We start from the raw sequence: 27,061 nt of genomic DNA, 5'->3' as shown, positions 1-27,061 counted from the left end.
AGAGGAGTGGTTTCCCGGGCAAAGGGAGAGCACCCACTGTGGTCCTGGCAGAGCAAACAGGCCACGGGGCCTGGAACAGAGAGAGGAAGGGCAGAGTCGCCCAGACCAGGGCAAAGAAGAGTCGGGCCTGCTGTCAGTGACAGACTGTGGCTTTTTCTCTGAAGACGGGAGAACAGTGGGGAGGCCGTGGGGACGATCCAGGTGAGAAACAATGGGAGTGACAGCAGCGCAGGGGATGAGAAATGATTGGGTATGGAAGCTGTTTTGAAAGTGAACTTGACCCTGGAACAGTACAGGGGATTAGCCGTTATCAACGCTCCCCATTAAAAAACTCACACATGATTTGGGACTCCCCAAATACTCAGTATGCACAGGGGACTGGGTACGGTATCCCCGAAGATACCAAAAGCCAGGAATTTGAAACCGGGGGGGGGGACACCCAAATCTGACTGTATATTTATTGAAAAAACCCTGCCTGTAAGTGGACCCTCAAGGTTCAAACCCATGGTGTTGAAGAGTCAACTGTAGAACTGAGAGAATTTCCGGACGCATGGGAGTGTAGGGTGGGAGAGACCGGGTGTGAGCTGGGAGAAATCTTCACGTTAACGTCCTGGCGGGTGAACTGTGGAGGGAAGAGCCTTCGAGGTCTGGCTCTGTGTGCCCAGGCCATTTGACCTTGGAGGTTAAGTCAACAGGAGTCATTAAAGCCCTAACTACTAAGAATAGGAAGAAATGAATAGAGTCCCTTCTCCCCAAGCTGGTTCTTATTTGGGACAGGCTGCCAAGCTAAATAGCGGCTGTGGGAAAAGAACAGATGCCCTTGCTAAGGAAATATTTTCAGTCTGTCAAGGAGAGCAACGGCACCTGGAGGTCTAAGAACGTACTGGTCAGGTCTTAAGGTTTGGGGCTGGGAGCATAGTGTAGGACCCAGCCCTGGGATTTCCCTAAGTCTTTTGATGTCTCTTTCTTTTTTTTCCTTTCATTTCCCACTTCCTCCCTGGCTCAACTTCTTCCCTGCAGGAAGGTACAGTTTACCCTTGGTTCTCAAACTTCAGCAGGTTTCAGAATTACCTGGGGGTGGGGTGGGGGGTGCTGTGGAAATACAGATTACTGGGCCCTGCTCCCAGAGTTTCTAACTGGGGCCCCACGTGGTGGGGACAGGAGACAGCTGAAATTTTGCATTTCTAATCAGTTCTTAGGTCATGCTTGAGAAGAACTCTTGCTGCTTGTACCAGAAAGTGTACAAAGCTAGGAAACCTAGAACTCCACCTGGTGGGATGTTAAGTGGGGAAGGTTCCAGCTCGCAGATGTCTTCAGTCACCAGGGAAGTGGTCCGTTTACCCCAAGGTGTTTCTGGGCGGCCCTAAACCACTGAGAATAAGAAGCTGACGAAGAGAAGGAGCCGAATATCCTTCCAGACTGGACACCCCCTTGCAGCTGAGCAGAGAGGCGAGGGCGGGAAGAAGGCCTGGGGCCAGCCCACAGCTCCTCGGAGGGCGCGGACCTGGAGGAGGCGTCCCAGAAGGCGGCGCTTCTCGGAGGAAGTTGGTCCTTTAACTGCAGAGCCCGCTACCCGTCGCTTCAGCCTGCAGACGCGAGCAGCGGGCACGCACCGGAGCCTCCAGTGCCGCCTGGGGTGTGGGCCGGGCCGCCACCGCGCTCAGCACCCGCGCGCCGCGCAGCCATGGGCGCCTCGGCCTCCAGCCAGCTGGACGAGGGCAAGTGTGCCTACATCCGAGGTACGCCTCCCGGGGGACCCTTGGGACAGAAGGGCCGCCCGGGCACTGGCCCCAGAGGGGACGTCCTGAGCAGGTGCCCGCCATGCATCCCGGCCTCCACGCCCTGCTCTCTACCTGCCGGCGCAGGGGTCCCCGGGTTCCATCCAGGGCGGGTGGGGCTGGACGGTGCGCCCCGGGTCCGGTGGGGCTGGGGACGCTCGGGGAAGAGCCCTGGGAGGGCTGGGAGAGACAGGTGCAGGCTGCAGGGTGGGGCAAGACCTCCTTCCCTCCGCTGCGTCGTCGGCTTGGGGCTCGGCCTCCCCAACCGCCGACCCACCCAGGCCAGAAACACCTGGCTTTTCTGTCTCTGGACTTCGTGGTTCTCAGCTCTTTCTGAACTTGCCTCCGAACACCGCAGGGGATGCCCCTCGCTTCTGGAGATTTCCCTGGGGATTCCTGACCTATCGAGCAGAATTTCCCTCCTGGTCTTTCTGGTCTGGTTCTGTACAACGCAGCCTTGGCCACAGCTTCACTTGAACTTCAGAGTGTCACCTGGGGGGATGATTTCATCAGAGGCAGAAAGGACAATGTCATCACGCTTCCAGGTTGTAGGGTCCCCTTCCCTTCCTGGAGAAGGGGAGGGGGAAAGCAAAAGCGGAACACTAACCTATTTTGTAACTGTTGCAAGTCATAGATGGGGAGAAACTCATTTTGAGAAACTTTCAGAGACGGGGTGATTCAGAAAAGAGTGTGAGGCAGAAGAAAAAGAAAACCAAACTGAACTGAAACTGCAGGAAATCATGACTCTATCTCCTGGGTGCCTTTGGCCTCTGTGTCTCCACTCCACCTTGTCCACCACCCACTTGGCTCTTGGTTGTCTTGTGAAGTTAGTGTTTCTCTGGCTCTCTAAATACCTTCTAAACTGGCCGTGAAACCCTCATTCTGTAAAGAAATGGCTGCGTTCTTCCTGAGACCTCTGTCTGGGTGGTCTGGAAGACCTCTGTCTTCCTGAGACCCCTGAACCTTCTGCTAAGAAGAAGGTGTTTATTTAGTGTTCTTATAATCGATAATTGTTTTTACCCACCATAACACCTAAACCCACTAAGCCAGGGCACTTCAGTGCTGTATAGTTGATTCTGTGGATTCCTGCTTAGTGTTTTCGGTACTTGAAGGTCATCCACATCCCATATGGTCAGGGGATAAAACTTGGTCAACAATCCCTTTGCTGTTGTTTATTTAAAATGGGGAAAAGATGGATGACCTGTTTATATGAGCAAAAGAGCATAAAGTAAGCAGGCCTTGGTGTCACATGTTTAGCCATAGCCTTGTGGTACAGGGCACTGAAATAAGGTATGTAACAGAATACGTGAGAAGGGGCTTGCATTGAGCTATTAGCAAAGCATGTTTCTGGCACTTATTTTATAAGATTTTTTAACTCACCACAAAGCCTAGAAACACCAGAAGTTGGAGCACGGCCATCTATAGTAATCAATGGAAGTCAGCAATGAGCGAGTTAACCAGCTTGAAAAGCCTTCATGGTCCTGACTATCCTGAATGCCGACATCGTGGTCATGATAAGAGAATATGTTATCTCATTATTGAAATTAGATGGTTATGTGCACTGAAGGATGAGATAGCTATCACCCAGGAAGGACTTATGGGACATTCAACCGAATCCTCTAGTTTTGCTCAATTTTGTCTCCTCATTCTTTGTTTGGGAGGCACTTTCAAGTGCCTAAACCCTTAGGGACAGGGGGAAGAGTTAATGTCCCTAAACCCTTAGGGACAGGGGGAAGAGTTAACGAGAAAACGAGACGTTGCCTCATTTGAGCGCCTAAGTCTTGCCAAAGAAGAAAAGTGTGTTGGAAAAACGCATGGGGTTGTGAATTGTTAGTGGATGAGCAAATAAAGGTCATGGGACTATGACTTCCTGGTGGCTTTGAAGCCCCAGATCCTGCGGGGGGGCCGGCGGGGGGGTGGGATGAAGCAAACCATAACCCTACCTTCCCCTTTTTGCTCATCCTTTAGCCCATAAATTTCTCAAGCTGGGATTCAATGGTAAGCAGAATGATTGAAAGTATGATAGGAAAGTTTAAAGACAATTTTATGACCCGTTTTTCATAAAGTAGCTGCCAGTGAAATATTTTAGATTTGAAAAGCTTTTTTTTTTTTAGCTGGGACAATCATTTTCTTTCAAGCTTGATCGTCTTGCTAACATATGGAGAGTAACTTGTCAGCGTGTGAGTATTTGGAGCGAGTTTTGTTGATTTAATCTTGTATGTGCTAGAAGCAGCTGTCTGAATCAACATTTACTTTTAGCTGAATCATTTGACAGCTGCCGTTTGGTTTGTGTGCCTCAAAACTGTGTCAACAGGGATCGTTGTCACATGGATGGGTAAAGGGTTATCAGAAGTGTTAGGGGCTTACTTCATTTCTAAAGATGTTAGTTTTGCAAATGATTTCGACACTCATGTTTCTTGCAACAAAATAAAGTTTCAGGAATGTTCCTAGAAGACTTTCAGTAATTTCCCTTCGTAAGATGCTTTTATCAATAAATGACAGAGACCAATCTGTGATCACATGGGCAGTGTCGTCTGTTCGCTTTCAGTGAGGACCTGAATGTGTCCTTAAATGAGAAAGAAAGCTCAGGGGTCAATTTAGGACACTTTTCTCTCTCTCTTTTTTTTTCAAAGATTTTATTTATTTTTAGAGAGGGAGAAAGAGAGGGAAAGAAACATCAATGTGTGGTTGCCTATCACGTGCCCCCAACCAAGGATCTGGCCCACAACCCAGGCATGTGCCCTGACTGGGAATCAAACCAGCAATCCTTTGGTTTGCAGGCTGGTGCTCAATCTACTGAGCCACACCAGCCAGGGCACTTTTCTCTTTTTATGCCTTGTTTCCTTTTTCTTTTCAAACCTTTGGTATGCCTGAAAGTCAACTATAGCTTCAAAAATACAATGCTTTCCTGTTTAAACAATTTTTTTTTCTTTTAAAAATTACCATGGAATTGTAATTCAATGGGTGGGGGCTGGTGGACACTTCTAGGCCTAGTAGCAACAACTAGCAGTTAGGAAAACTGTTCTTTTCCTGACTCATAGTCAGTCTCACATATCCTATAAAGAGCCCAATGGCTCCCTCTGAAATGCTCATCAGTGATCTGATGCTTTAAAGTGAGAAATGAGTTTCTGCTTAAAAACAGCATATATTTCCCTCTGGGGAATTGTATCAGGTTTATATGGTAAGGGTTAACTTAGGTGACTGTATAAGAAACTTATGCAGGTAACTGTGTCTAAGGTGAAGTCTCCGTAGACGAGGTAAGTGAAAGGTGAGAGAGCTGTGCCTGTTCCCAGGCTTCTCGGTCTGGATGTGTAGTCCCCGTCCACACATTGGCTTGTTTTTCTGTCCTGGTTTGTTGGGAGAAGTTGGGCAAAGACCTGATCTGATTTATCTGGATAATTGTGGTAAGGCGATCTTAGAGCTCGATTTGTCTGGCTAGCAATGGTAATAGGAAGTGGGTAAAGATTACACCATTGTTATTTATCTCAGTTCCTGATTTGTAGAAATGAGTGGATTCTCCTAAGAAAAGGGAATTTGCAGCCCTCTGGGGGGGAAGGAGCAGGGATAGGCAAAAGAAGGAAAGGATCCAGTATCAACAATGCCCAAACATATATTGATCCTAATATATTTTGATTAAAAAAATGCCTTCAAGTATACCAATCTACTGATGAAGCTAGTAGGAGTTTAAAATTATGAAAATGATTGCAGGTTGAGAATTTCTAGTGGCAATGATTACTTTCTACCACCTTTAGTTTTTGTGACTGCAAACCAAGACTTTGGAACCGTAGCGTGAATTTCTTAGAATCACCTGAGATATAGACAAAACTGAGACAGATCAACATTTGGCCCTGTAGTTGTGGATGAGACAGTGACCTTCTTTCTTGGGTCCCCCATTCATGCTTTGCTGAACTCGGAGAGTCTGGGCGGTAAGTCACAATCTGCTCGTGATGAAATGCTTCTTTCTGCTGTGAGCATTGGCTGCAGGAGGACCACACCCCAAGGCTCCTTTAGGGGCAGTAAGTCTTAAGGTGACAGTAGTGATTTTCCTGTTGGGACGCTGAAGTTTACTTTTGCCGTGGACCACTGAACTGATTGTAGGTTCACTCCATTGTCACCTTTGGGAAGGTCTGAACTGGGTTCCCAGGTGGAAAGTGCAAGGGCAGGAGCTCAGTTTGCAACAGTAGTTTCTACTCTAACTAAACTAAATGGGCCGTGAAAGTTTTAGAAAATATGCCGGGTGAATTGTGGTGGCAAATTTTTAATCTCCTAAAGGGAAATTTTGATTTTTTTGTCAGTGAAGCTAGGGGATACTGCTTAAAGAAAAAAGGTATGTGTAGCAATTTGCATTGGGAAATGTGAAATGGAGGTGGAGAGAAGGCAAAAGGATAATGGAAAGGAAGACAAAGGAATAAAGGGGTATGATTAATCTGTTACAATCTATTTAAGCCACTTCAGTAATGCTTAGGAATGAAGGGCTAAAATTCTGACAGTTGCAAACTAAAATACGTACACATGCACCACCACCACATAAAACTCCAAATGCAATACAGATTTTCTCCTTGGAAGCTGAAAATTCATTTTAAAAAGAGACCAGCAAGTTGCTGCCAATAAGAAAATGCAAGCCAGCTTATAAAAATGCCTAATTTTTTTTTTTTTTGGTACTACATGTTTTTTCTCACTTAGAGGAGAGAGGGAAAGGTTTAGAGATGTGAAAGCAATTAATTCAGTTTTGGACATTGCAAGGTCTAGGACCCAAAGTTTATGTTTTTGTTCATGATGCTGTTTGAGTGTCGATATCTGCAGGATTAGAATAAACTGATAGTTTTTACTAGGAGCCCCGCAGTGGTTTAGAAAAAGTCCGTAGCCTGAAGGAATTTTGGAAAAAAGAGTAAGTAAACGTCTCTCTGCCAAATCATGTGGATTTTTTCCTCGATTTTTTTCAAATAAAGTACAGGTTTGGAAAACCGCATGATACAAACGCTGAGCTTAGTGAATCATTTAAGGCGAGTATCCTTCACCCTCACCCAGGTCAAGAAATGGAAAGGACTTCACTAGGTGCGGCAGACGCTTTCACTCAGGAGCTCCGTTCCCAGTCCTAGACCTTTCTGTGTCTCCCGAAATAACCGCTGTCTTCAGTTATCTCTTGCTGCCCCCCAAGCTCCCTCCAAAGGTCATTGCTCCTACAGCAACTACTTCTTTGCCCACAATTCCTCTACCTGTCCCGGGTCCAGCTGGGCAGTTTTATACTTCGAACTTCCCGGTGGGCATTCCTTCCTGTGGCTGTTTTCTGCTGGCAGATTGGCTGGTGGCTGGCCTCAACTTGGAGGGCTTTCTGTCCCCCCCTGGTCTGGGTGGCCCTTATACCTGTCTCTCCAGTAGGGTACTGGACTTTTAAAATGATAGGTCAGGGTTTGCCAGGGTACAAAATTTCTAGAAGCTGCCAGGGTTCTTAGGGTTTAAGCCTGGAATGGCTGAGCATGACTTGCTACATTCAATTGTTAAATCAAGTCTGAGGCCAGGCCCAATGCAAGGGGAGGGGACTCTGCAAAGTCAAAGATACCACGAGTTAAGGCTCCTTGGAGATGGCCACAGTAACAGACCACCCCGCCACTCACTCATCCTAGATTTCATAGGGATGGCATCCTTGTGTTTCCTTATGGTTTTATCACCCATGCATCTTTAAGCACTGTAGTGTAGCCTTGCCCATTTAAAAAAAATATCCGTTTTAACTTTCTTTTAATTTACAGTCTTCCCCTCCATCTCTGTCTTTTACTTGCAAAGTATCTGTTGAAGGATCTGGGCCATTTGGCAGGCAGGGTTTTCCACAGTCTGGAATTTGCTAGCGATGTGAGTTCCACATATTTCTCTTGCGTTTTCTTCAAATTGACAGCGTGACAGTGAGACTCCATCAGACCGGGGAGTCATAGTTTTGTGAAGACTACAGGGGGTGATGTGTTCTTCGTCTGGGGGTACATGGCATCTGGTTGTCCCTTTCTGTGGTGTTAGCAACCGTTGAAGCTCATTGCCAGGATCCAACGCTTCATTGGGGGGGCGGGTTAAATTATGGTGCTACTCTATTGTGTCATTTCATTTTCATCTATTAGAATAATTTTATAGACTGCTACTTTCCTTCACTATATTTGGTTCCTCTGTATTATAGTTTACATAGGAAAGGCAGGATTCAAACTTTATCCTTTCCTTTTATTTACCAGTTTTCCAGATAATTTATTGCTTTCCTGTCATCTTCCGAAGGTGATCAATTAACTTAAAAAGTATCATTATGAATTCGTGAATGCCACCATAATTCTTATCCTCACTGAAGCTCAAATTTTCCATCAGGAATGAAAAACTCTTCAAGTTGGCTTCTGAGTCCTTTTGAAATACCCCCAACAGTAGTTGGTGGCTTCCTTGCTATCTGGTAGGTCAGGGTGTATTCGAGGCTCATCTTGTTTGTTTCCTATCCTATCTCTACAAAGGAGAAATAGTATTTTAAGATGACTCTTTCTCTCAGTGGGAAATACTATTTTAAGATGACAGTTTGGGCCTCAGGAGGCTCATTGCCATGACNCTGTGGTGTTAGCAACCGTTGAAGCTCATTGCCAGGATCCAACGCTTCATTGGGGGGGCGGGTTAAATTATGGTGCTACTCTATTGTGTCATTTCATTTTCATCTATTAGAATAATTTTATAGACTGCTACTTTCCTTCACTATATTTGGTTCCTCTGTATTATAGTTTACATAGGAAAGGCAGGATTCAAACTTTATCCTTTCCTTTTATTTACCAGTTTTCCAGATAATTGATTGCTTTCCTGTCATCTTCCGAAGGTGGTCAATTAACTTAAAAAGTATCATTATGAATTCGTGAATGCTGCTGTAATTCTTATCCTCACTGAAGCTCAAATTTTCCATCAGGAATGAAAAACTCTTCAAGTTGGCTTCCGAGTCCTTTTGAAATACCCCCAACAGTAGTTGGTGGCTTCCTTGCTATCTGGTAGGTCAGGGTGTATTCAAGGCTCATCTTGTTTGTTTCCTATCCTATCTCTACAAAGGAGAAATAGTATTTTAAGAAGACTCTTTCTCTCAGTGGGAAATACTATTTTAAGATGACAGTTTGGGCCTCAGGAGGCTCATTGCCACGACTGGGTTGGCCATTGTTTCAGGATCTTTCTGGTGGACAGAACTAGGAAAAAGTGTCTATTTCCTACGTTATATTTACACTTCATTTTTCTTGGTTCTCAAAGCACAGGATGAAAGAATTACATATCCCCAAATTCTCATTTGCTTTAACCACCCCCCCCAATACGTACAAGAGCACCAGGCAACGACATGAATACTACCACCATCAGTTATGGTTATAGAAAAGAATCAAATTGTGTTAAGGAGTAACAAAATTTTTGTATATGCTGTCTCCATTCTCTGCCAATTTTGTTTTATGATTTTACTATGTCAGAGAATGTAACCATCCTACTACATGTCTTCTTCCCTACTCTGTTTTAGAAAGTAAGTGTTATTTAATGCCTCAGTCCTCATGGCGCCGTCTCTCTGATGGTCGAAGCCCAGGATCTAGTAGATTCCTCCAGAAGAGCTCATGGGAACCCAAAAAAGCAGGAAGGCAGGCTCATTTGGTGGCACAGGGTTATCGCCCAAGGTCAGCTTATTTTTTTTGAATCTTTCTACCCTTTGTGGGATGGCTTCCCTCATGACTCGAAGAGTCACATTCTTAGGTAAAACAGCATCTCAGAGGCTGGCAAGAGGACTGTCTCTCCTTTGAGTCTCTTCATGAGAGCACGCCACCCCCAGGTGCCTCGCTAGCAGACTCCCGCTGATCAGAACTGGGTCACGCATGCCTCCAAGCTAATCCATCACTGGTGAGAGTATGGAAATATCATGATTTGGTTAGATGGATCTAGACTCACCCCAGAGCTGGGGCCAAGGGAGGCCTTTTCTGAAGCAGTTGGCTGTGTGGAGTATCATGGATACCTGGGCAAAATCAGGTTGAGTTAGCAAGAAAAAAGCATGAATGGCTCTTAGGCAGGTAACCCACATTACAAGTTTTAATAAGTGTCATGCAGGGAATAAAAAAGCTACGGGGACAGGAAACAAATGGTAATGATAGGGCAAGGAGAAGAGGTGTATTTAGCATAGGGTGCTGAGCAGGCCAGTATGTGACTATTCACGTGAAGAACCTGGGGGAGAGAACATTGTGAGTAGAGGGAACAGCATATAGAAGGGAAAAGAGGGGACGAAACTTGAAGGAACCAGAGAAAGGGCGGTTCGGCTGCAGTGTAGGAGCATAGTGAGCAAGAGAGAGAGGGGTTTGATGGGAGGGGATCCTCATAGCACTGTTATCAAGAGACATGTGATATGATATGTTTACTTGTTAGATTTTTATTCTCCGCCGACCACCATTAGCAATATAAGCTCCATGAAAGCATGAGTGATTCACTGCTGTTTGTTCTCAACCAATCGATCACTGCATGGTGCGTGGTTTGCTACCAATAAATATCTGATGAATACATGAATGAGAGGAGAAAAAAATTTAAAACGATAATGAATATTCTCAAATATAAGAGAAGTGTTGAGCTTGTAAAACACGTTCAGGATACAGCGAGGAAGTAACAATAATGGAATAAAAATCGCTCTTGGAAATGAAATATCTAAGGATGAATATTTTACAAAATCCAAGTGTTGCTTTGGAAAATAAAGTTGAGGAAATCTTTCAGAAAACAGAAGAAAAAAATCAAAAGATGGAAAATAGAAGAGGCAATATTAAAAGCAATGAAAGGATCAATCTAAATATTTTAATATCTGACTCACAGAAGTCCCAGAAAATAGAGAACATAGAAAGTGAAAGAGACAAAATGATCAAAGAAATAATACAAAACTTTTTTTGCTAGAACAGCAGATTGTGTGTGTCTGGATTTATGGAGTCAAGTGATTCCTGGCACTCATCCAGAGCTGAGAATTGTCTGTATTCCCATCATCCAAAATAGAAAGACCTTGTAATACACAGGACCTTGTATAGTAGAGTCCTCAGGAGTAGTGAGCAGAAATTAGCCCTTGACTTCAAGGCTGCTCTGGACCTGCTCTCATTAAAAAAAAAAATGTAAAAACAAACTTCAGCAAGACCAAACTGGTCCTAAATAACTTAACTGCATGCCTGAATGAAGTCCAACATTCTTTATAGGAACACAACAAAATATACATCCAGCGATGCAAAATTCGCAATATCCAGTATCCAATCAACAGTTCCCAGGCACATGAAGAAGCAGGAAATATCCTTAACTCTAAGGGAAAATATCCACCTATAGAAACAGACAGGAACCACAGACATGATGAAATGAGCAGGCAAAGATATGAAGACGGGTTTTAGAAATATGTTCCATTTGCTAAAGGGAAAAACAGGGACACGATGAGGAGAGAAATGGAAGACAAGAAAAATGATTCTTCTCTCCAGTCTGTAGGAAAGAACAATACGACGACTGTGCTTTTGCCGCCTGTCAGAACTGCTGTTGGAGACTGTAGCGGCGCTACCTGTTCCCTGCTTTCTCAGTAGGTCTGGGAGGGAGGTAGAGCAGGTCTGCACGTGGAGCTGCTGGCATGTGCTGGTTTGGGGCCGGAACCAAGGAGCAGGGTCAACTCAGGAGGAAAACCGGGGATGTTCTTTCAAAAAGGACATTGTCGGTAATGGGCCTGTGCCGTTATCTTTAGGAATCACACAGGATGGGTGTTAATTTCTGCCATTAGCTCAAAAGAATTCAGAGGCTTTCCCCAATTTCAACTGAACAGATTTGTTTTAAAAAATTATCTCTTACATAAGTTATGTGGAATGAGTTAGATAGATATGACTGCATACTTGCCTAAATGAAATGGACACAGGCCTGGAGTCAGATTAAGATAAATTCTAGGAGCAACAATGGAAAAACGCATAATATCTGCAGTATCAACACCTTAAATGGTTTCATCAGAGAGAATTATGTCAGTAACATTTACTAAAAGGTACTGCTTAAACTTAAAGTAAATAAAAATTCTATGGCATGGCAAAGACCTAAGAGTATGACTGAGATGTCAATTCTTGTTTTTTATCTTGATCTTTTTATTTATTAAAATTTTTTTCAATTACAGTTTATATTCTGTATTACTTTTATTTCGTTTCAGGTGTACAGATTGGTGGTTAGATGGTCATATGCTTTACAAATGTCCCCCCTGGTATTTGTAGTAACCAGTTGGCACCAGGCAGAGCTATTACAATATTATCGACTATATTTCTTATGCTGTACTTTACATAGGATGTTAGTTTTTCATGAAAAATGATAACTCCTAGTCTGTGGAATAATGATAATAATGAGAGTAAATGCTAGTATTTGTGGAACACTTACAAAGTACCAGGAAGTAACTGTCTCAGAGAAAAGTTAACAGGATATCGAATATTCTTTCGGAAATAGCCAGTAACTTGTCCATGTAACTTTTTCTTTCATGGAAAGGAATGTCAACCTGATAGGATTTGAACAGTGACGTATTTTCTTTATGAGCTAAACCAGTAACTTATCCCTTGGTCTGAATTGGTCTGAATTTACTAAACCCTTGCTTCTATATCTTACTTTTAAATAATTACACTATTGTTCGAAGTGAATAGTTCCAGTGGATGAGATTATAAATAGCTTAATCCAGAAATTAAAATTTGTCTACACATTAGCAAAACATAATATGGAATTTACAAGTAGGTGCAAGCAGGTCTTCTATGTTACTTTAAAACTTGAAGTGAAATGGTCATTTTAGGTACCTTCTTCATTATAGAAGAAAATATTTATGTTTGTGAAGAAAGCCTCAAAGACCCATAAGTGAAGCTTTCCAACTTGAAAAACAGGAGTGACTATAATTTCCTGAGGACTCTCTGAATCCGAAGCTGGATTCTCTGTAGATATCACATCTGCCGACTGGCTGCCTTCAGTTTCTTAGATGTAAAATTAGGACAAGCAGAAATGCCCGGTGAGATGGAAAGAGCTCAGAGATGAAGGTAATACAATCTGCTGATCTCCCAATCCTACTATTAGGCTAATAAATTTGTTTTCACTATCAGAAATGGTACCCAGCCTTCCCAGAGTGAATAATTGGCTTTCAGATGCTGCCAAATAATACCTAACTCACACATTTGTTCTGCATGCAGACTAATTAATGTTTCAGCGTGTTTAAACACAATGCCTCGACAGAAGCAATGGCATTATAATTTGTTGGGACACTCTAGGATTGTAATTAGTACTAATTAGATTCCTTTCAACAGCTTGTTGCATTTACAAATTACTGCATCGAAGGTATTTTGCTTTATTTATTCATTATGGAAGAGTCAGGCGCAATTGTTTAAACAGGAGTCTTGAAACAATTATTCTCAAGATTCTGCCACATCCCTGCCCTCAAATCAGGCAAGGGCAGCCACAACACAGCTTTCTAGGCTGGGTCACGAGCGGGGGGTGTGTGTGGGGGGGTGTAGAGCAGCCCCCAGGTGTGCCAGGAATGCGCTCGCACTGGCTGGCGAGCACTGAACTTGGGTGTCCCTTCCTGACTCAGAGTTTAGGGACGTGGTATTGGGAGCCTGCGATCAGCCTTGCCAGGTCATTTTGTTTTGTTTTGTTTTGTTTTGAGACCCAGCTTACCAGCAGCACCACACTGCTAGTGGTTCCCCTCTCTTCAGGGCATAGAATCCAGTTGCTGTGAGAAGCAGTTGCTGGCGGCCAGAAGCCAGATTTCCGTTGTAGCTTGCACTGGGCTGACTGCCGAAACGAACACTCCCCAGATCTCGGGAGCTGGTCCTGATAGTGATTTATATCTCACTCATCACACAATCCAGTGTGGTTCTTCATGGGACAGAGACGGGGCGGGGTCATTCAGGGCCCCAGACTCCTTCTGTCTAATGCGTTGTGCCACAGACCGCCGGGCAGTCTGGTGAACCCTTCTCAGAATGACATTTTCAAAAGAAAAAGAAATGGATGTACCAAAGAATCCAATTTTATGACAATGCAGTTATCAGAATATTTTCAAATCTGTAGTGTAATATTGTAGTGTGCTTCTCGATGCCTCTGATGACAAGGTCTCGTGCTGGGTCTCATGACTGCCGTCATCGTGACAAAACGCTCTTCTGCGACAGGCAGCGAGTGAAATGTGTGGTGGAGACGCCTGCAGTGTCTACTGATGACGGAGCCATAAGTACTGCCACATTCCGCTGTGGTTTGGTGCCCACGTGCAGTAGGGAAAGCTGAATTGGAGTTGGCAGCTAATACGAATAACTGTTATTTCCTTCCACTCAACTTCTGGATCCCCCGAATTCTATCCACAGATCCCATAAGGGCCCACAGACTCCAGAAGCCCTGGCCTAGTGGCTCTATCATTCTTAGGGCCACAAAGACCTTACCTGGACACCCTGTGTATGTCTGCAGATAAGAGGAGGGACTGACAATTTTGGTGTGAACATTTTATGGGCCAGGCCTGAAGTTCATTTCTGTTCCACTTCAAGCTTTCTTCGGTATCCATTTGGCCATTTCCATCAAAGTCCTCTCCTTTTGTTAATTACCTCTTCCCTTACATTCCCTCAACATGTTGACCCTAATAGTTAATGAACAGTCTTTCTACTTTAAGTGCATTCTCACTTTGAAGGTGGGCTCTTTCTTCACTTTATGTTCAGGTAAGAAATGTTTAAGCCCTCGAAACCTGAGCTGCCTATACAGTAGTAATTAAACACATATAACCATCGAACTCTTGAAATGTGGGTAGTTCAAATTAAGATATGACGCAAGTGAAAAAATACACACAGGGCTTTTAAATCTTGGTACAAAGGAAAGAATGTAAAATGCCTCGTTAATGTTATTTAATAGCATTACATATCGAAGTGGTACTATTTTGGTTCTATTGGATTAAACTATACTAAAATCAACTTAGAATGTGCTACAGAAATCTTAAAATCACGCTTGAGGCTCACATCTGGGGCTCACGTGGTATTTTAGACTGTTGTTTCTAAACGAAGTTTTGTAGAAGACTCGGGGAGCCGCAGGGACTTGAGAGACGAGCATCCAACCCAATCTTCTCACTGTGACCTGAGTGACTGAGTGAGCCACTCCTGTCCGGTCCACCCGTTGTGGCAGAGACAGGACTGGAACCTGGGTCTCCACACCATGGCACGGAGCTCTTTTCACAGCCTGTGCTATTTCAGCCAAGCTGCACCGAACCAGAAATCTCCAAGCTTTATGTTTCCAGTGCAAACGGAACATACTTTAATTCTGAGTTATATATAAAAATCCTGCAAATGCCAAGTCTGTTTTTAAGCTTATGCATTATATTATTGAGCCCTACATTGAACACGTAGGCGTACTGTCCAGTTGGTACTCAAGAATTGCATGCACAGTTGGGTGGACAGGTTGGCGGGTACTTGAGTCTCTGATGAAGCCCTGAGTCCGTCTGGCTTGGTTGCAGGTCTCCTGTGTTTCCCTCGGTGTTTAAGCTCATAAAGAAACCCTAAACTTTTCTTATCTCTTTGTGATTTTGTTTGAAAGGGATGGAAACATATGATGCCCTAGTACTTAGTGTGACCACCCCTTTCTCCCAGCCAGGACCTGGTAGGGTACATAGCTGAATTTTCTCTATTTTCTCTTCTTGGCTCTCACTCTGGATTCTATAGCCAACTTTAAGAGGATGTCTGGAATTTTCAGTGATCTTTTGGTTCCAGGCTATTCCTTCCCATGGGGTTTTCCTCCTTCCAACTCACTCTTCCTCTGCGAGGCACCAATTTTCACAGGACTGCATTTGGGCCTGCACTGTGCATTTAAATTATATTTATAATAAGAGCTAAGATTTTTAAAAGCCCTCCTTTAAATGATATATTGCCACTGCTTCCCCTTGTAGTACTTTTCAATACTGCAAGTGATTTTTGAACCATATGCTTTGCTCTTGAAACTGAAATAACATAGCACCTTACTCAGACTCTTTGGAAAAGATCATATGTCATCTGCATTCTGGGATGTTCCATTTTCTCTGTCCTGGCATTTCTCTGCATTTTCAGCGGTCTTATAGAATTCTATAAGTTCCGAGAAGGAGCTGTAGGAATGCCTCCCGACCCACGATGACGTTAGTGGCCCACCTTCCAGCATGTTTTGTGTTTGGTATTTCCTTCTCCAATATTATTAGAGAGAGTCTCGAGGCACACCACAACCACTTCGCTTATTTCAGATCATCACGGCTATGGGCGCTGATGGATGCCCGAGAAAGAGAGTACAGCTCTTGGTGTTTCCATATGTTTTTTTCTGAAAATACAGAGCGCCATGAGAGGGGTTGCTAGCCAAACTCAGCATTTCTCCAGAGAGAGTTTTAATCTTCGCTCACTATTTGTTGTTCATTAAATGGAGAAATATATACCTATGATGTATTTTGCCAATGAGTGTAAGACATTAAGATTTATGATAAAAGCTTTCAAAATGATACTTATGATATGTCCGTTCCATTTTCAGAAAAGTGGGCAAACTAAAAAGCCTAATGAAACATTCATCATAAATGGTAAATGTGCAGCTTTCTCGATTCATCAGACTACTGGCCCTGCAGGCACACCCCCAAGTTCAGGGACACCAGTACCAGTTGCTGGCTAGTGCTACAACCTTCTGAAGTTCTCTAATCTCCTCTAACCTTGGTTTCTGCCACTGCAACATGGGTTTCACAGTACTGCCTGGAACCGGAACTGAGCTGATATACAGTTTCTATAATTTATGGAGGTAAGACTATATAGTACACTCCAGTTTCATTAGAAAGCATGGACTTTGGGAGGACGACATGAAATTTGGTACAGAAGCAGTTAGTTGTTTGAAGCCTCGTTCTAATATTTACCATGTGACTTTGGGCTTGTCTTTAGGCCTCAGTTTTCTTCTTAGTGAAAAGGTTGCTTAATTGATTAAGACTCTCCAAAGAATCTTACCGAAGATGGGCATATAAAACTCCATGAAACACATCCATTTCCAATGGCGAGACATTCATTTCCTGCCTTTCATTCTAGTCATCAGATAGAATGTGCCATTCTGTGAATTGAGATGAACAGAACAGACTAAACTGCTCTCGGGGGACTTCATTATGGAGGTGGTAATGGGGAGAAAGAAGGAAACAAATAATTGGATGGTGTGTGGTAATAAAATTACGAAGATACATAAGAAGAGGGAGGAGAAAAGAGTGTGGTGAGGGCTACCCCTTCAGACAAGGGTCAGGGAATTCCTCTCTAACAGCTGAATGAAGTACCAGAGTGGGATACAGGGTATCTGGGGAGGTACACCCTGGGCAGAGGAAATAGGAAATTCAAAGGCTCTGAATTGGGAAAGGAGCTTGTCTGGTCTTAGGAATAGCATTCTTGCTGTTCTGAGGAGGCGCACGCCACTTGTGCTAATAAAGATGGCAGGGAGGTGGGTGGGGCCATGTCACAGAGGGACTCGAGGGCCGTTGTAAAGACTTGGGCTGGAGAAATCATGGGGAGTTCTGGGCACAGGAATGACATAATCTGATTTCTCAGACTGCTGTGTTGAGAACAGGCGGTAAAAGGAAGGGGCAAGGGAGGAAACAGGAGGCCAGTTAGGAAGCTGGAGCTGTAATCTAGGTCAGGGGTAGCTAGGGCTAGGGGGTCCCTGGAGGTAGTGAGAAGTGGTTGGGTTATCAATGGATTTTGGAGGCAGAGCTAACAGGTCTGTGGGGCAGGAGGAAGTTAGTGGCTTCAGCACAACTCCAAGGTCTCTGATGAGAGCAATGGAAAGGGTGGGCTTGCCGCTCATTGAAAGAGAGAGGGCTGGGAGTGGGGGTGGGCGTGCAAATGAGGACTTCAGTTTCAGACATGCCAAGGTGGGTATCCGAGTGGAGATGTCAGATAGGCAGATGGCATAACAATAATAACAAAAATAATGGTAACGGTGATGGTAACTGTTTTTTGTTCAGCGAGGTCTTTAATCACCTGCCAGGCACTACGTTGGAAACTTTATATGCGTTACCTCGTTTAAATCCTCACAATGATCTTCTGGAATAGGTACAATTTTCATGCTCACTTTGCAGACGGCAAGTGAGGTCCAGGGAAGGTAAGTCTGTGGTGAAGGCCACGCATGGAATCCTAAATGGATGACATTCTCCTTGAAGCCAGTCCTGGCCTTATGTACCATGTCACTACGCAGCCACAAGAGGCCGAGACTGGACTCAGACTAACAGAGCTGACTTCCTCCTTTCCAAAGGAGTTGGCTGAATGGCTCTCTGTCGGTTGTTTTGACCTCTTTGTGTCTTACTTCTTTTCGGCACCTTGAAGGTTGTTGAATTCTGGTCAGGAGCATCATTTATTATTTAAGAGCAGAAAGACGCTGATGACATAGCATTTACAACATATTTTACTTCTGAGGAATGCAAATGACTTTTACTGCCAAATACTATAATTTCAGGAGAGCGGTAAGAACTGTCATCTGATGAAATTATTGTTTTCAAAGGAAATAAGCTTGGATGCTGATCTATGTCCATTATCGTCCTCTTTTATGGCTGCATTAGGCATTGGGCCATGAATTTTCATTTCCAGCCTGTCCTAGTCTGAAACCGGCTTCTTATTTGTGATGCTACGAGCAAGTGGAAATTTCCCCTCTGTATATCATGAGAGCCTTTAGACGAAGCAGAAGTATAATCATGATGTTCTCATTTGCATAGGCATCTCCCTGACAGGTCATCAGATATCTTTATTGTTCTTGGGTACATTTCATGGGCTGCTGAAGGCATGCATAAACATCCCCAGCAATTCATCTTCTTACCTAGTTTAATGGCCCCTGTTACATATCAGGAGAATGATGGAGTGGAAAGGCAGTGTGTCCAGGGCTTGCCTCCCTGAGAATATGGAGTCCATCGCAGAGGAAAATTGCTTACATTAGCTCTTTGTCATTATTCGGGTACCTTTTGCAGATTCCCCTCACCAGGCTCAACATTCATGGGTGGCCTAGGAAAAGCAAATTTGTGCACCTTCTCACCAACAGGGTCAGCTATCTTGTTCAACGTCAAGCTAATTCAGTGGCGTCAAACTCATTTTCACTGGGGGCCCATCAGCCTCACAGTTGCCTTTAAAGGGTCGAATGTAATTTTAGGACTGTACAAATGTAACTACTCCTTAATTAGGGGCAAGGAGCCAGCACTGCCACTGGGTAGGAGCAAGGTGCCGGGCCAAATAAAACAAGGTGGAGGGCCGGATTTGGCCCACGGGCCTTGTGTTTGCCACCTGTGTTTACAGGTGGTCAATCATGAGACCATCAACTTCTAAATTAAGGAAGACTCCGCCATGCTAGTGAATGGGGCTAAGACAGTCACTCCGACTGGGGGTGGGAGGGCCCCTTACTTTATAACCCTTGATTTAAAAAACTGGTTTGGAGATAAAGCAGATAAAGAAAATCACTATCTTGATTGAGTTGTTTTAAATCACCACTCCACTGAAGGATCTCTTTATTGCTTCTTTCTGGTCCTCCACTCACCGAAGATGATGGCGATAGTGGATGGGGATTTCTGCTGCCCGCCGGGTGGCACAGGAGCCTTATTTATGGCTGGTCTGTGGCAAAGCGGGGACCCCATCCCACTGCTATGCAATTTCCTATAAATATTATCATCCTCAATTTCCAGACTAGGCACCGAGACTTAAATTCCAGTTTGGGACTTTGTACTGGAATATGTGTGATTTATGCCCCTTAGCGTTGCCCTAGCTCAGTTATGATAGTTATTCTAAGAAAAGCATTATCACAAGATTAATAACTGCTCTGTTTAGAGAGGAAAGTGCAGTGTGCTATGTCCTTGGATCATATTTTCATACAAGTCTGTATACAGCTGCTGCACACTATGTCACAAACAATTCCCTTATCGTTACTTCACTAAATATTCTTCTAAAGCCTAAGTTTTATTGGCTGTGGAGGACCCTAGCTTCCACATAGCCTATAATTTACTTCCCCATTCTCCTCTTGTTAGACATGAAGGTCATTTTCAGATTTTTATTATTATAAATAAGATTTTGGTGAGCATCCTGCTGCATAAATATTTACATGCCTCTGTGATTATTTCCTTAGAAGTGCTTCTTAGATGCCAAAGAGCGTGAACAATTTTAAAAATTATAGCTTTAAAATGAAAGGCACGATAGGAGTGCAGTCTATCAGCTCCACTGAGTTTCTGAGCCTCCTGAACACAGTAACTAATCTGAGCTCTTGCTAATGGAAAATTTGTCTTATTTTCCTACCCATCTTGTATTTCACAATCTGTCCTCAATACTGGTTTGTCGAATGAATGAATACATCAATAAATAGATGCTTTGAACTGGAGTTAACTGAATCTCTGCCTCTTTCAATGGAAATGTTTCTGGATTAGCTCTGTTTCAATACCATGTTTACCTGTGGATCCGTGGGGAAAAAATATGCCATAAACGTATGCAATAATATATTATTGCGTTTGACAATTCTTATTCCTAAGGGTTTTTTCTTCTGGCTACATATTTTTGAATATCTTGATTGTGCTCAGCTGGGAGTAGTGGAATGACTAATTCATCTAAGAAGTTTTTTTCATCCCCATTATTTTTCCAGTTCATCACTCTTTGGGGTCATCACTCTATAAGCCTCATAGTTCAAGGAGATTTTATTGAAAGAGTAAACATCACTTGCTTGCCTCTCAGGAAGGGAATTTAAAGGAAGTTAAAGGCCATCTTAGCTTGAATGTCCTTACTGAACCCTTATGAGTGGTTTTCAATATCGTATGTCCATTGAGAAACTCATTATCTCCCAGCAGGGGTGTCCAACAGGTCTCATGAGGCCCAGGGTGGCTATGAATGTGGCCCAACACAAAATCGTAAATGTACTTCAAACAGTACGAGGTTTTTTTTGTTTCCTTTAGTGTTTGTGTATTTAATGTGTGGCCTGAGATAAGTCTTCTTCTTCCAGTGTGGCCCACAGATGCCGAAAGGTTGGACACCCCTATACCTAGAGCCAGTCGATCCACATTTGGACAGGTTATTTTGTGAGTGAACTGTGCCAGAAATGAATTCTTCCTAATTCCACCCCTGCTTCTTGTCTCGCACCTAGCTTCTGGCCCGGAGCTTCTGCCATCCCCTCTGGCTCAGTACCAGCCAGTTCTCCCCGGCTCTAGTCCCTGGTCAGCTCCCAGGCTCTTGTGCATGTAGGAAAGGGGCTTGACCTGTGATGCTGGGGTTCAAACCCAGGTCTGTCTGGTCAAAGCCAGATCTCTTTTTTATTGTGGTAAAATATATATAACATAATATGTATCATTTTGACCTTTTATAAGTGTACTCTTTGGTGGCATTGAAGTATTCACAATCTTGTGTAACTGTCGCCACTATCTATATGCAAAATTTTTGTATGATTTCCATTGTAAATGCATGTAGTATTTAATGCATGTAGCATTAAATAACCTTTATTTTACTTTCTGTCTATGAACTTGTCTCTTCAGTCCATATGAGTGAAATTATATGAGATATATGATTTATCCTTCTGTGTCTGAAGCTGGACTTCTTTTTACTACAACACCCACCTTCACAGTATTGTTCTCCATCACTAATGCATTTTGCCTATTTAGCTCCCTCAACTAGCTTGGTTCTAAAAACTGCCGCACTTCTACGAGGATCTCAAACGTTTTGCCTGAATGTCATTTGCTTGAAAAGAAAGCAAGGCAGGAGACACAGTGCGTTCCTTTGTGTTAAACTCTGAGCTCCTCTGTAGGCACTTTCTCCATTCTGTTGTCCTAGAGTTGTTTTTATGAAAATATGGAGAATGGAGAATATTGTTCCCTGCAACCCCAGTAGCACTCAGTCTGGTTTTGATCCTGCTTTATTTTTTTTAAAGAAATGACCCTATTTTTTCTCCAATAGATTTGATTGTTGCTTTTAGTACAAAACAGATACTATTTATGATCTGTTTTTTTCTTTTGAAATTTCAAATCATCCCATTAATAGCAGTTCTATCATCTTTCCTGGTATTATTTAATTAACTTCAAAGGCCTGTAGTTACAAAATCTGCATTTGTGTCTCCTTTTTCTTTATTTGTTTTTTAAGAATCAGGTCTACATTTGTCTATCCAGCTCTCCCAGAACCTCTACTGGTTGGCAATAGCTTAGCAATCTTACTTGTGAATTTTCTCAACACATAGGGTTGCAGTTATTTTTCAAAGTCCTGCTGCTCACTTTAAAGCTCTTTGTCAATTTTGGACTTTCTTTTTTCTCTTATCATACTTAGCCTTCTATTTTAAGTACAAAATCATTTAAAAATATTTTATTTATTTATTTTTAGAAAGAAAGGAAGGGAGGGAGAAAGAGAAGGAGAGAAACATCCATGTGTGGTTGCCTCTCATGTGCCCCCTACTGGGGACCTGGCCTGCAACCCAATCGTGTGTCCTGACTGGGAATTGAACTGGCAACCTGTTGGTTCACAGACTGGCACTCAATCCACTGAGCCACACCAGCTGGGGCCAAAAATCATTTGTTTCTAATTTATTGACTTTAGAGAAAGAGAGGAAGGATAGAGAGAGAAACAGCAATCTGTTGTTCCACTCATCCACGCACTCATTCATTGATTCTCGTACAACCCCTGACCAGGAATTGAACTGCAACCTTAGCATGAACCACAAGCTTGTTGCATCAAGACAATGCTCCAACTAACTGACCTACCAGGCCAGGGCTAAAAATCTTTCTTCATGGAAGAGAAGACAAGGATAAAAATAATAATGGAGCTGCTTTTCTTTCTCTCTGTTATTCCACCAGCATCATGTCACGGGTGCCATACATCTCATTTATCACTTCCTGGCATTTCTTTGGTTTCTAACATAACTAAAAGACACTCTTCATTGTGCTTAAAAATTGTAGGTCTCAATCTATCTGTCACTGTTTTTGGAGAGACTGTACTCCATTACATTTTTTCTTGGGGAATGCCCTTTTCTAATTTTTTTCTGCTAGCCCTGTTGAAATCAGAGGTCAAGATAAAACTACGTACAGGAATCCCTGTCACTGTCCCTTGGTGGAATTCGGTGCAGACAGAATCACAGACTATGTGGACAGATGGGCACCACTCAACCATCTGTCAGTCTGTTGCCGCAGAGTCATGGTCCTGTTTCTGCTAAGCCTCGTGAATTCTGCCTCCTGGAAGCTCAGGTTTTACCATCACGGTTTTGTCCACCCCCTACCTGACTACCAAAATTGCCAAGATATGAGCATTTTATCTGTTGCTATTGGAATGAAGTTTGACAATTAATAAAAGAGACAAATTAGCATATTATAAAGAAGATCATATGTCTTGAATATTTTAACTTAAACCATATTGATGAAACAAATTTATTCATTCCCAGTCATTTGACATATGGGGAAGATCTTTAAAAAATTAATTAGAGGTTCCCATTGTCATTTTTGGTATTATGTATAATTTCCAGTTTTTATTTCAAGTTGGGTGAGTCTTGTTTTAAAAAAATCTGATCACAGCATTCAAGCACATCTATACTTTTCGTGGTTTTTCAAATGATGTTCACTGTTGAGTTGCCTATGCCTGATTTAGAAATTCTTTTTAGAACTCTTTATCAAAACCTTCCAAAACGTTTAGCTTAGTTAACAACAGTTCTTTTCTTCTTGCACTAATAGTCAGTTTGTGTAATATTAAATTTAAATTACTTATCCATCCATAATTGCAATGGGGGCGAATAGGTTTGGAAGGAAGCGTGACAGATAGGCACACAGCTTGGAGGCGAAGCAGAGGTAGTAGAGAGTAGTCCATTGAACTTGAGCCCCAGGTCCCTGTGCATCAGCAAGTTCAATTTCCAAACAGAGTGAAAAGCCTTGGGTGAGTGGAGGATGGCTAAGCATCTGTCGTACGCTCCCATGACATCATTACTTTCACTCCAAGTTTGTTATTTCATTTCACTGGCTGTTTAGAATTGGATCCAAGGAGCAGTTCCCCTTGGTTACTGCCTCTCTATACAGAGAAATAAGTTGCAGTGCAGGCAGTAATTTGTGAGACATTCTGCTTTTAGTTTAGGGTCTCCAACCATCTGTTTGGGTCGTTGATGTTTCCCATCCCAAGTGTTTCACGCCTCTGTGCCAACATTGTAAACTAAACCAGGAACACATCATCCATTTCTCCCATTGGGCCATTGGGAGAAATAGTCTGTTAATGGGCCATGTAGTGTGTTAATGTCAGTGTCATCTACAACACGAGATCTTTTCCTCTCGTTGAATTCTTATTCAAATGCCTCTTCATCATCCTTACTATCCAGATTCACGGATTTTTCACACAGATGATGAATAATATTTCTTTACCTCCCTTCCTTACAGGTATTTCTTTGGAATACTACCAATTCCCAGCAATTATTGTGCGGTTCTATTTACCATCTTATTCTCAAGTTATCATGCTTTGTGCTGGTCCCACAGGACCACGAGATCCTTGGGAATATCATTTTGGGAACTTTTCCCAGTTGTTTTCTTATAGGAGTATTATGGTTCTTCTTAACTAGTATTATGGCTCTTCCTTAACCAGTCTTCTTGGTTTCCCCACGACATGACTGCAGACGGCGTGAAACCATACGGCTTCATGGTTTTACATGTACATTGCTTTCTCTTTTCTTCCATATTTAACTAAAGACCAACTAGTCATCTTCAAGACTTTCTCCCCTGTCGTCATGAGATGTATTGCAACCCTACCCAAAGTCCATCATTACAGTACTTTAAGGCACCAAACAGCAAATGACATCCTATTCACCAGTCACCTCTTCATGGTCAGCAGTTCGCTGCCTCAGTATTTCCGCTTTTCCAAAGTCCCAACCATTCACAGGAACAGGCATCAGAACCCCACTTGTGTTCCTGGGTTTTGTAGTCTCTAGCCTGTGACTTTTGGGTGGGAATGATGCATTCTAGTGATGTGATCTATTCCCTTGAAGATGCAAGGACTGAATCACGGGTTAGTGGGGCCTAGAATATTCCCGTAGACTATTATAGTCCAGAACTAGGCCCCAGGAAGATGGATAGCAAACATGACTGACCAAATCTTATTTGCACAAAGCCCTTCACACTCCCTGCTAGGAGTGATGACCATTACCCATCCTTTTCTTCCTAGGACTATAGCAGGTTCCTTTATTCCAGTGGTGCTTGGATGTTCTGCATCTGACTGCTGATGCCCCACATACACGAAGACAGCAAGGGGGTAGTGCCCACAGAGGTAACTGTGTAGCAGTGGCTGTACCGCAAGGCAGGATAACAATAGTGCATGAGTTTTTCACTTTTTGGAGGAGGAAGATTATCCTACTCACTCTACCTCTGATTTGGTCTAAGCTTCACATCCTGAGCTTTCTTTCCCTCCTCTGGGTCATGTTCTCCCATAGGGAACTATATACTCTTTTCTATCACCCACTGTGTCTAGTAGAGTGGGTGATATAAAAGAGTACAGAGTGCTAGAGAGTGCTAGAGAGTTTAGCACTAAGTAAAGATGTTTAAGGTTAATTCACATAAAAGCAAAGGTTTGGGAAGTCATTTTTGAATAGTAGTTTGTAGTTTGCTGAGTTACTGGCTTTGCATCACTGCATTTCCTTAGCAAGCTGCAAATAGGCAGCAAGAGATGTGGTCAGCTTATAAATAGTCTGGTTGTTGTTGGGGTTTTTGGTTTTTGTCACTCAGTAAGAACATGTTCTGGCTTTATGACTAAGTCAGATACAAGCTCTTTGTTGTATCTACCAGTAAAATAGAAATTTCTCTCCAAGAAATGGCATCGATGCATCGGTATATTAGGTTGCTGTGACTGTGGACCTATTGATTCTGAAGAGTCATCATTTTAAAAATTGAATTTAAAGTCTGAGCAAAAACGTGAAATAATTTTAGATGTAATTTCCTCGACTTTCTCAGGACAAGCCCATTGGTTCTTCACTGTGGGCCAATGCAGACTTCCCACAGGACTCAGCTCATTCTTGTCTAACTTTCTAACAGAATCTTGCTCTTGCAAGCCCCAGAAGGATGCTTCGCAGACATCAAAACCAAGATCTTTTCACTTGGGGTCAGGGAACCTGAAGTGGCAGAATGTTGTGGTTTTATATATTTTTCTGGTACCCAAAACTATCAGCGTAGTCTTAAAGGGGCCTATGATGCAAAAAGCCAAACCGTTTTGCTAGACATCATAGGCTATGAGAAAATGTATCCCTTTCCAAAATAAGCAAAACACTTAGGTTCACATTCTCATTGATGTTCTTATCTTTGTACGTTTCCTTTTCCTGTTCTGGGTTGAGGACTTTTCTGAAACATCATTGATTTTCAAGTCACCTGGAGGTATTTGATGTGACTTGTCACGAGTCACTGGTTTTCTTGTTTGTGCCCGGAGATGAGAGTGAGAGACTGCACCCACCAGGCACGACCTTGGTGCTTAATCGGGCAGTTACTCAGAATTGTCAGTAGACAGTGTCCTGGAGAAACGGCGTGAGTCTTTCAAAGATGGCGGTTCTTACAAATGCTGAGTGAACATCCAGGGGCCTATAAAGAAGGGAGAAAGTATTGCTCCATTTTTGCAGGGGATAAAAATGGATGAAACTCAGTTATTTTTTCATTTTATTTCTTTTTTATTGTTTTTCAATTACTGTTGTCCCCATGCGAACCCCATTACTCACCCCCTGCCCCACTCACCCCCCGCCTTCCACTTTTAATCCTCCCCCCATTTTCTTTGTCTGTGGGTCCTTTATCCATGTTCCTTGACTTGACCCTTCCCCTCTTAGAAAGCAGTGTCAAAACTTATTTAGTATGCAGAGCCTGTCCCAGGATTCCTGGCCCTGACTGTTGCCCTGACCATTCTCCTGGATTCTGAAAGTGACCAGGACCCTGGTGGTCTTCTTTCTGAAAGGGCTTTGTCACCTGAGGGATGTAGTGTCACTGTCAGTGACCCGGCTCCGGAGGACAGCCCAGCCCAGCTAGTGGGAAGTGAGTTCCTTTGTTTTTAAAGATGTTATTTATTTATTCTTAGAGAGGGGAAGGGATGGAGAAAAAGAGGAAGAGAAACATCAATCAGTTGCCTCTCGTACTCACAACTTGTTAACATGGGGTAGCAGGCCAAAAGAATGTCCCCTAAAGGTATCAGGTCTTAATCCCTGGAGCCTGTACATGTTACCTTATTTGGGAAAAGGCTATTTGCAGATGTGAGTAAGTTTAAGGATCTTGAGACAAGGTCCTTAAATGCAGCCGCGTGTATTCTTCTAAGAGAGATGGAGGGAGATCACACACACATGGACATGCACACATGTGTACACACATG

At 43.1% G+C, this 27,061-nt stretch overlaps 1 protein-coding gene across 1 annotated transcript in view; it reads left to right on the top strand.

Moving 5' to 3' along the window:
• Positions 1 to 1,500: 1,500 nt before the first annotated feature.
• Positions 1,501 to 27,061, top strand: part of NIBAN1 (niban apoptosis regulator 1) — a 121,306-nt gene continuing 95,745 nt past the window's right edge. The window contains exon 1 of the mRNA XM_037034979.1: positions 1,501 to 1,739. Within this exon, the coding sequence (XP_036890874.1) occupies positions 1,685 to 1,739 (55 nt within the window). The 5' untranslated portion in view covers positions 1,501 to 1,684. The remainder of the gene's footprint in view (positions 1,740 to 27,061) is intronic.

Source organism: Sturnira hondurensis, unplaced genomic scaffold (assembly GCF_014824575.4).
Source record: "Sturnira hondurensis isolate 20B ecotype Veracruz unplaced genomic scaffold, ASM1482457v3 Scaffold0022215, whole genome shotgun sequence".
Lineage (NCBI taxonomy): Eukaryota > Metazoa > Chordata > Mammalia > Chiroptera > Phyllostomidae > Sturnira > Sturnira hondurensis.
This window is presented reverse-complemented; position numbering and strand designations above follow the sequence as displayed.